At 42.3% G+C, this 10,575-nt stretch overlaps 1 protein-coding gene across 1 annotated transcript; it reads right to left on the bottom strand.

Annotated features, from left to right (window-relative positions):
* Positions 1-102: 102 nt before the first annotated feature.
* Positions 103-8,524, bottom strand: LOC143294173 (putative defense protein 3). Its single transcript, XM_076605604.1, has 6 exons — positions 8,355-8,524; positions 7,435-7,936; positions 6,781-6,855; positions 2,601-2,820; positions 1,144-1,211; positions 103-254 (listed from the first exon to the last, which is right to left on the bottom strand). Exons 2-6 carry the CDS (start codon positions 7,634-7,636, stop codon positions 154-156), a joined length of 666 nt encoding a protein of 221 aa, XP_076461719.1. The 5' UTR covers positions 7,637-7,936; positions 8,355-8,524; the 3' UTR covers positions 103-153.
* Positions 8,525-10,575: the final 2,051 nt, after the last annotated feature.

Consider the following 10,575-nt stretch of genomic DNA (forward strand, 5'->3'; position numbering starts at 1 on the left):
TAGGGTAGCTAGACTTTGGGTGTTTAAGAAGTCGGGTGGGTGTGTGGGTGGGTAGATTTATCGGAGTGTGGAAGAGGTCGGGTGGGTGGGTGGGCTGGCAGACCTATCAGAGGCATGGAGGAGGCTGACTAGGCGGGTGGCTGGGTGGAGGTATCAGAGGTGTGAGGAGTGAAAGAGACGGGTCACCACGATGGTCACTAGGGACAGAGCGATGACCAGGACACAGGACGTCTGCCTGTCTGCCCCGCTTTCCCCTGCCACACACACACACACACACACACACACACACACACAATCCGTTTCATTCAAAGAAAAAAGAGAATGTAGTTAGAATCAGTAAACAAGACCATGCAGACACAAGAAAAAACTGTACACGAAACATGAACAAATATCAACATACAAAATCTGCTCTTTATGGCGTGCAAGCACACGTTCATATTTTTCAAAGTCAGGTGCAATGTTTGATTAAGCAGAAAATGAGTACATGTATTCGAACAGTTGCTAAAAGAAGCTCGCGTTAGGTAGATGGCAAAACATGTTTCCCATTGTTTTGTTGTTCAAAGTTATCAGTAAAGAGGTTATCAGTAAAGAGTGTTCCTATACAACAAACAGTATGGATAATGATACAATCGGGTTTTTTTGGAGTGTTTTTTTTTTTTTTACCTAATGCAACACCATAGAGTCCGGGACATATACGATCCATGTACGAAATGATTTATAGTATTTAAGGTATACTGTTTCTTATATTGTATTTTGTATATTAAAAGAGAACTTGCATACACCAGTACTATCAAAAAAGCTCGTCATTTCGATGCATTCAAAAAGAGCAATTTCGATTTCCTCAGACTTGCACCATACTTGTTTGGTTGACTTTTTGTTCGATCCTATATGGTCTTCATATCAAACAAATATGATTCCGATTCTTATTTTGAAACCGGTTTACACACGTACACACACGCACGTGCACACACACACACACACGCACGCACGCACGCACACACACACACACACACACACACACACACACACGGCACACACAGCACACACACACACACACACACGCCAAGACAGAACAGACAACAGACCAACACAGAAAGACAGAGAGGGTGAACTGTCCAGTGAGCGGACAGAACGAACTCTTACGTGGTTTGCCTTTGATCAGTTCTGATTCCACGGCCCAGAAGATGTATTTTGTACTGGCTATCGACCCTCTGCAACACAGGGTACATACATAGTGCACACACATAGTTCACATACACAGTGCACGTACATACAGCATATACAGAATGCACAAACATATAGCACATACACAGTGCACAAACATAGTGCGCATACACAGTGCATGTACATACAGCATATACAGAATGCACATACATAATGCACATACATAGTGCACACACATAGTGCACATACATTATGCACGCACATAATGCACATGCATAGTGCACACACACATAGTGCATATACATAGCACGCACACATAGTGCACATACATACTGCACATACATAGTGCACACACATAGTGCACATACATACTGCACAGTCATAGTGCACACCCATAATGCAAATACATACTGCACATGCATAATGTACATACATGGTGCACACACATAGTGCATAAATATATAATGCACATACATATTGCACATATATAATGCACATACAGAATGCACAATCATAATGCACACACATAGTGCATATTCATAATGCACATACATAGTGCATATACACAGTGCGCTTACATATTGCATAAATACATGGTGCATATGCACATACATAATGCACATACATGGTGTACATACATAGTGCACATACATAGCGCACATACATAATGGACATAATACTGCACATAGTTCAATACATAGTGCACACACATAGCGCACACACATAGTGCACATACATACTGCACAGTCATAGTGCACACTCATAATGCAAATACATACTGCACATGCATAATGTACATACATGGTGCACACACATAGTGCATAAATACATAATGCACATACATATTGCACATATATAATGCACATACAGAATGCACAATCATAATGCACACATATAGTGCATATTCATAATGCACATACATAGTGCATATACACAGTGCACTTACATATTGCATAAATATGTGGTGCATATGCACATACATAATGCACATACATGGTGTACATACATAGTGTACATACATAGTGCACAAACATAGTGTGCATTCAAAATGCACATACAAAGCGCACATACATAATGCACATAATACTGCACATACATAGAGCACATACATAGTGCACACACATAGTGCACACACATAATGTATATACATAGTGCACATACACAGTGCAAACATACTGAAAACGTAGCCGCTGCTAAGTTTGCTTAATTAAGCAACCCAACCACCAGCCCCTAGGATGGGTTGCATGAGCGAACTTAAGCAGCGCTAAGTTTGCTTGTCGTTAAGAATGTTCCTAACTCCACGGTTAACTCCATATACTTCATACACATTCCTAGCTCTGAGCACACTCAGCGCTACAAAGATCGCTTCATGCATCCCAAACCCCAGCCCCTGGACTGAAGGATTTTTGAGATGAGTGGAAAGGCACGTGACTCACGTGATGAAGACGTCCCCTACGTCAGCCTTGGGCGGGTGCCACAGGACCTGCATGGTCGTGCGCTCAAAGGCCGCGGCGTGGCTCAGAGTGTCGTTGTCGCCGTAGCAGCTGAGGAACTTGGCCACCGCGGGAGCGTAGCTGAAGTGGCCCACGGGCTGGTTGTCTCGGGTTCGACCCTGAAGCATGAAGGCGAGGTACGGGTCTCTGCTCGTCACAGACACTGTACAGAAACAAAGAAAGTTAACAAACAAACAAACGCACAAACAATAACGCAATGCATACACGCGTGCATCGCACGCACGCGCTTACACAAGCACCCTCACACATACGTATACACGCGCACGTTCACATGTTACACGCACACATACAGATACTCATACACGTACGCGTTCGGATACTCACGCACCACACACACACACACACACACACACACACACACACACACACATATATATATATATATATATATATATATATATACACGCACGCACGCACGCACGCACACACAAACATACACACACGCGTGCGGGGGTCGGGGTTGGGGGGTGACGGTTCCATATGATTTCTTTAACAATCCTTTGTGATATGGAGTTACCCAAATACAAAAGTTTTAGTTTTGAATACAATGTTGGATTAAAGATTCTGATACCACAGTTTAAAAAAAAATCAAAAGCATTTAGAGAACCAAAATGAAAGATAAAAGCGAAGACAATAACAGATAACAACAAAACCATTCAATTGAACACATTTCCAACACTGAACTGCTTCAGAGTCTGTGTTACATATTTTATTTTACCCCCTTAGTGTTCCGATAATGGTATGGAAAGGAGTGACCGACTCTCTCTCTCTCTCTCACACACACACACACACACACACACACACACACACACACACACACACACACACACACACACACACACACACACACAAACACACACACACACACACACACACACACACACACACACACACACACAAACGCACGTACGCACACACACATACACATAATCGGCACAACGATAAGTTCGCCTATTAAGATATGTTTGTGTACAGATTCCAATGCTCAGATCCCCAACGGAACAGAGTGGTTTTATCACTATTTACTTCATTAAAATACATGAAAGAGCAACTGAGGTTTTTTCGAGCACATTGTGGAATAAGAAGTGGAATAACCAATTCAGTAACTGGCGAATCAGGAACAGGCAAATAAGGATGACAGCTAAGATAATGTAAAAGACGTAGAAGCAAACAAACAATATACCAACCCACCACACTCCCTCTTGATGACTTGCTCTTTCTCCCGACTCATCGATTTTCACGAAGGACGGATCGAAGCCATGACTCATACAACAAAATACCAACACACCACACTCCCTCCAATGACTTGCACTTTCTCCCGACTCATCGATTTTTCACGAGCGACGGATCGAAGTCATGACTCATTTCCCCGATGACCCTCCCACCCCACCCTCTACTCCCAACCCCCCAAAAACCTTCCATGTCCCCCCTGAAGGAAACGAGCGGGTGGGGGACTCGTCGTTTTCCACAAGTTGCATGAACTGTCACGAAAGTCAAGATGGAATGAGCTCAGAAGGATCCGATGGCTTATCCAATCAGACACAAGCATTTTGCCCGGGGCTACGGTAGCATGGAACATGGGAAACGGGATTTGGGATTGGCTATAATTATGAACTGCTCATCACGGTGTTATGATGATGATGGTGGTCATAAAAACAACAACCTGAAAGCCATCTCGGTGAAGAGTTGCGTGCTCAGTGAATTAAAAGGAAACCAAAGCTTAGGTGCATTCATACATGAATGCACACATACATACATACATACATACATACACAGAAAGGACGTTCATTCCTGTACTTTCCAACAACACATTCAGAAAACAAAACAAAACAAACAAACAACAACAAAAACGAAACAAAAAACAAAAAAACATTTAACTCTTCGACCTCAACCCACCACTTTTTTTGGGTTAATTTACATAAACGTCCATATAATTATATGAATATTTTACAATTTCCGAGCGCGCTCTCATACCCAACACTTTTGTTGTCAGGGTATCTTTTTCGGTGCGCCAAGTCCCACGGGACTTTGGTTTATCGTCTTACCAGAATGACTAGAGGCTAAGTTTGATTTTCCTGTGAAACATGGGAGAAAGGGCGAGGTTGGCGTTTGAACCAAGACCACCATGGACCTTGTACTGGCAGACAGCGTCTTAACCATTCTGCCACCTTCCTCCACCAATGCCTTTGTAAATTTAGTTGACTTCATCAACATTTTGCGCCCTATAAATATTATCATTATTATTTATAGTAGTAGTATTTTTATGTATTTATCTTCTTCTTTTTTTTTCTTTCTTTTTTTTCTCAAGGCCTGACTAAGCGCGTTAGGTTACGCTGCTGGTCAGGCATCTGCTTGGCAGATGTGGTGTACATATATGGATTTGACCGAACGCAGTGACGCCTCCTTGAGCTACTGATACTGATACTGATACTGAATGTCATTTATACCACGCGTCATCTTTTCTTTTTATTCCGTGAAGACTCCTGGTCAGCCAAGGAAAAGCAAAGCAGTGATCTATTTTTCCGGCTTTCATGACGGATAGATTGGCAATACCTCTGACAATCATGAGTCATGGTGTTTTGAACATAAACTGATAACACACACACACACACACACACACACACACACACACACACACACACACACACACACACACACACACACACACACACACACACACACACACACACCCCGATCATTTCTTCTGCCGAGTTATTGACAATAAAATTTTAAAATGTCACATCACCTTTACTATGTGGAGCCATCGCTCGGGACGAGGGATTACAAATACTGTTCATCTGTCCAATAGTTTGTCGAAATACTGTTCATCGGTCGAATAGTTTGTCGAAATATTGTTCATCGGTCCAATAGTTTGTCGAAATACTGTTCATCGATCCAATAGTTTGTCGTAAAGAGTTATGTAAGCTTGCCTGTTTGTTATCTTTTCCTTCCGTTTCCATTCTTACTATTGACTAGATACCGAAAGAGTAGTCAGATGTTGTCATTGATAACTTTTACTGCATTTGCTTCGTTTTCACTTAGCCATCACCTTGCCTACATATCAGTTTTCTGTTGTGGTGCATATTCGTTCAAAACCTTTCAAGCAAAGGAAAATGTTTCCATTTTAAGTGAGAATCTTTTTTTAAGGTCTCGAGGTGTAGAGAGCATCAACTGGAAATTTTGGCATTCGCTTATAACGCTGTTTTCTCTTTCGGCTGTTATACACTGCCTTCTCTTTTTCGATATGCATCTCATTATGTGTTAGCTTGATAAGCGAGTGCCCCAATTTCCAATTGGGTCCGCAAACAAAACTTTAAAAAGCCATAGAATAAACTGAAGTAAAGACATGGACAACCCAGGGACAAAAAGATATGGTCAGCTTAAAACTTGAGCTTCTAATCCTCTCCCGAAATCACTCACCCACTCCCGAAAATGTGGTGAGCTCTGTATGCGTTTAAATGTAATTGGCCTGACAAGCGCAATAACCGAGTTTTTTAAGGTTTTTTTGTTTTTGTTTTTTTTTAAACGTTCGACTTTCCATCTAAGGATCCCGGGTTCGAATCTCGGTAACAGTGCGAGGTGGGTAAAGGGTGGATTTTTTCCGATCTCCCAGGTCAACATAACGTGCAGACCTGCTTGTGCCTGAACCCCCCTTCGTGTGTATATGCTAGCAGAAGATCAAATGCGCACGTTAAAGATCTTGTAATCCATGTCAGCGTTCGGTGGGTTATGGAAACAAGAACATATCCAGCATGCACACCTCCGAAAATGGAGTATAGCTGCCTACATAGCGGTTTAAAAACGGTCATACACGTTAAAGCCCACTCGTGTACATACGAGTGGACGTGGGAGTTCCAGCCCACGACCGAAGAAGAAGAAGTTATGGGCCGGCCAGAAGTGTAACTGATGTCGGATATTAATTAGAACGATAGACAGACACGTTGTGGCTCACCTTTAACGGACCGACCAGAAGTGCCGTGTGCTGGATAGCAGAATGATGTATGGAAAAGGGTCTCTCTGATTGACCAATAATGGGACGGCTAGAAGCGTCATTGGTGTTGTACAGTCAAAACGCTGAATTTTCGAGCAAATCATTACTTACCTGTAATGGACCGGCCAAACATGAAGCAGGTTTTGAAGAGAAGAATGACGAAGGGAGTAGTGGTTTGTGACTTACCTGCCATTAATGGGCCAGTCAGAGGTATGATGGTATCAGACAGAAGAACGATCAAGGGGTGGAGGGGAAGCACTTTGTATTTTACTGTGATGAGCTGACCACCAGTGTATCAGTATCAGTTTCAAGGAGGTGAAGTCAGTTCACGTGGCTTCAGCCCAGCTGACCACAAAAAAGCCATTTCAGGGCTGAGGTTCAAGGAGGTGTCAAAGCGTTTGACTGATCACTACGTGCTACACCACATCTGATCTATTTGAAAAATAAAATAAAATGAGCAGATGGCTGACTTTCACATAAACCCAACGCGCTGGTCAGGTCTTAAGTGTAATTGGTGTCGTGCAGAAAAATGAAGATAGGAACACTGTTACTGACCTGTAATAGGCTCGCCAGAAGTGTAATTGGTGTCGTGCAGAAAAATGAAGATAGTAACACTGTTACTGACCTGTAATCGGCTCGCCAGAAGTGTAATTGGTGTCGTGCAGAAAAATGAAGATAGTAACACTGTTACTGACCTGTAATCGGCTCGGCAGACGTGTAATTGGTGTCGTGCAGAAAAATGAAGATAGGAATACTGTTACTGACCTGCAATCGGCTCGCCAGAAGTGTAATTGGTGTGGGACAGGAGAATGAAGAAGGGGGGAGCCGTCTCTTGGGCTTCGGCTTCTTCGTGAATTGGCATCAGATGTCCACAGGCCGACAGCGGGGCTCCGCTGGGGAAGCAGGAGGCCACAGCGGCCACCAGAAGTACCACCAGGGCCTGTACTGCACGCTGAACTGGCTGCATTTTGCTTCAGCTGTTGGTAGACTGGTTTGGTTTGGTTAGGTTCCGGCACCGTTTTTTTTCTGACTTGAAATAACAGCGGTATGGAACTTTTTTTTTTCTCTCCCCCACAGTGACACGATCAATGAAAAATATTTGTCGAAACTTCGTTTGTTTTCTTTTTGTGTATATGTGTGTCTTCTTGCAATTGTTGTGTGGACTGGTTTTTTCGATTGTGGTTCACTCCTTTCTGTATCGGGTTTTTTTCCTTCTTTTTCTTTTTGGTTTTTACTTGGACGGCGGGTGTGATCTTTTAGCTCAAACCTGTATATAGAATGAAAGCAATTGATATTTAGTGCACGGTTTGTTTCAGCAGGAATGACTTCTATCTTAATCACTTGAAATTAATCATTTACAGCTCAGTATTTTCCAGTTAGTAATTTCAGTCTATACCTCAGTTTCGAAATTCAACAACCACAACTACTGATGAGCCAAATTGTTAAATTGCTTACCACCCGTACGTTGTTTTGGAAATAGATTCTGCCTGTTAAAAAGAACAACTTTTGCTGTTGTTGTTGTTGCATCACAAAATACTGGATTAAAGAAATAAATTCAATGTTAATTGATTTTCCAGTTTGATTCTACTTATGCCGAAAGTACACCTGGCCTAAATTCTTGGAGAATGGTACTTAGATTATGTACAGCATAAGAAAGGGAAAACAGTTAATTTTCAAATACTCACAAATAAAGAATTAGGCGTGTTGATGATATACTATTAAAACCGTGTTCTTGGTTGTTTTCGGTTAGCCTTTGATTGCTTTTGGTAGCCCTATCCTGTATATTCACAAACACAAGTTTCACCGCAATCGGGCCTAAGATGTTATCATTAGCAAACCTAAGTGAACGTTTCTTTTCTCTAGCTTGGCTGGGATGTCTTGAAGCCCACACGTTCTCCTCCCGCCGACTGTTGATGTAAAGCTGGGAAAAAGCCGAATGAACCCAGTCCGCAGGGCGACAACACGGGGAAGAAGCGGAGGAGGCTGAAGCCGTGTGATGACGAACCGCATGGTGTGACGAAAGCTGGAGGCGACCCGCGCACCACCGCTCCTCATTGGTGACGTCACGCGCTCAAAGGGGAATAAAGCGGTTGTGGGGCGGGGGGCTGTGGGGCAGAGTAGGAGGGGGCGAAAGGGGGAAGGGATCATCACTCACGTTAGGATTCCTCCTTCGTCAGTCAGATCTGCCCCAAGGCCACAGTCACACTTCCAATCATGACTTGGACATTTAATTGCCGCATTTAATAAACCGTGCGGCGTTGACGAAAAAAAACACCTTCGTGCGACTGTCGCCCAAAATCAGAAGTTTACGGTGAGCATGATCAGTGTCGTTCTCGTAAACTGCTTTTTTTAAAACTTGACCGTTCATTGCCACGTTATCTGAAAAGAAAGAACGAAAACAGAACGGCATCTAGAGCAGTCTCATGGAGGTTCATTGCTCTCTCTCTCTCTCTCTCTCTCTCTCTCTCTCTCTCTCTCTCTCTCTCTCTCTCTCTCTCTCTCTCTCTCTCTCCCAGGCCAATTTCCATTATTTCTATTCTTTCAAAACCACTGGAAAAACACATCAACAAGCATATTTCACATCACTTTGATGTCAATGAACTTTTACATCCAGCTCAGTCTGGTTTCACAGCATTGGTCAACATTGTAGATGACTGCCTTACCAATGTTAATAACAATAGATATTGTGGTGTTTTATTCGTCGATTTTAAAAAAGCATTTGATGTGATAGACCACAAACTCTTACTTAGAAAACTTGAGCTGCATGGTCTGTCAACCAATTGTCTTAGTTTGCTTGAATCCTATATGACAAACAGACAACAATGCGTGACAATGAGTACATCAATCTCAGCACCAACAACACTTAATTATGGCATTCCTCAGGGGTCTATTCTAGGCCCTTTACTGTTCTCAATATATATAAAACCGCTCCATATGAAATCGGTCTGCGAACTGTTTGCGGATGATACAACAATCCACACTTCTCATACTGACATTGTCGCTCTTGCAAAAGACTCACAAGAAAGTACTGATGACCTCGTTAGATGGACCGAACTAAACCACATGTCTCTTCACCCTCAAAAAACAAAATGCATGTTAATCACAACCAGACAAAAGAGGCAAAACACTATACATAATCTTCCTTCCATCCAAATTAAAGGCGAACCTACTGAACAGGTCAGTGATCATAAAGTTCTGGGGATCATAATTGACAACAATCTCACTTGGAATCCTCACATAAATTTCCTTTGCAAAAAGACAGCCCAGAAAACCCATCAACTATCCAAAATCAAACATTTCCTTGACCTTCATTCACGGAAATTATTTTTTCAAGCGCATATTCAGTCTACAATAGATTATGCATCAACACTATGGGACTCCGCAAGTACCATGAAGCCATTACAGAATCTTCATAAACGGGGGCTCAAGCTGGTACTCCTTAAAAAGACTACCCTTTAGACTCAGACTATAAACAAGCGAATATTCTCCCACTAATCCGTAGATTAAAGTACAATAAAGGAATCATGATGCAAAAGATTATGACAGGTAATGCACCACCAACATTAACAGACAAATTTTCTGTAAATTCATCAAGGAATCCCCCGAAAGTCCATATACCAATTCCAAGAACTGACTTGTTCAAATCCAGTCTGATTACTCAGGCGCCACCCTATGGAACTCACTCCCAGAAACAATTAAACAACACCATTGCCCAACCACATCCAAAAAACATTGCCTTTCCCACCTTATGCCATAATGTGTAATGTAAATCGTTCATTTTATTGATACTGTTTGTCAGATGTGTATGGTTGACAGAACCTTCCTCACCCTCTATCCCCCATTCTGATGTGTAATGCGGTGTGTGTTGTGTGTCTTTGTTTCTTTCATTTTGTTCTTTTTTATTTT

Source organism: Babylonia areolata, chromosome 19 (assembly GCF_041734735.1).
Source record: "Babylonia areolata isolate BAREFJ2019XMU chromosome 19, ASM4173473v1, whole genome shotgun sequence".
In the NCBI taxonomy this organism is placed as follows: Eukaryota; Metazoa; Mollusca; class Gastropoda; order Neogastropoda; family Buccinidae; genus Babylonia; species Babylonia areolata.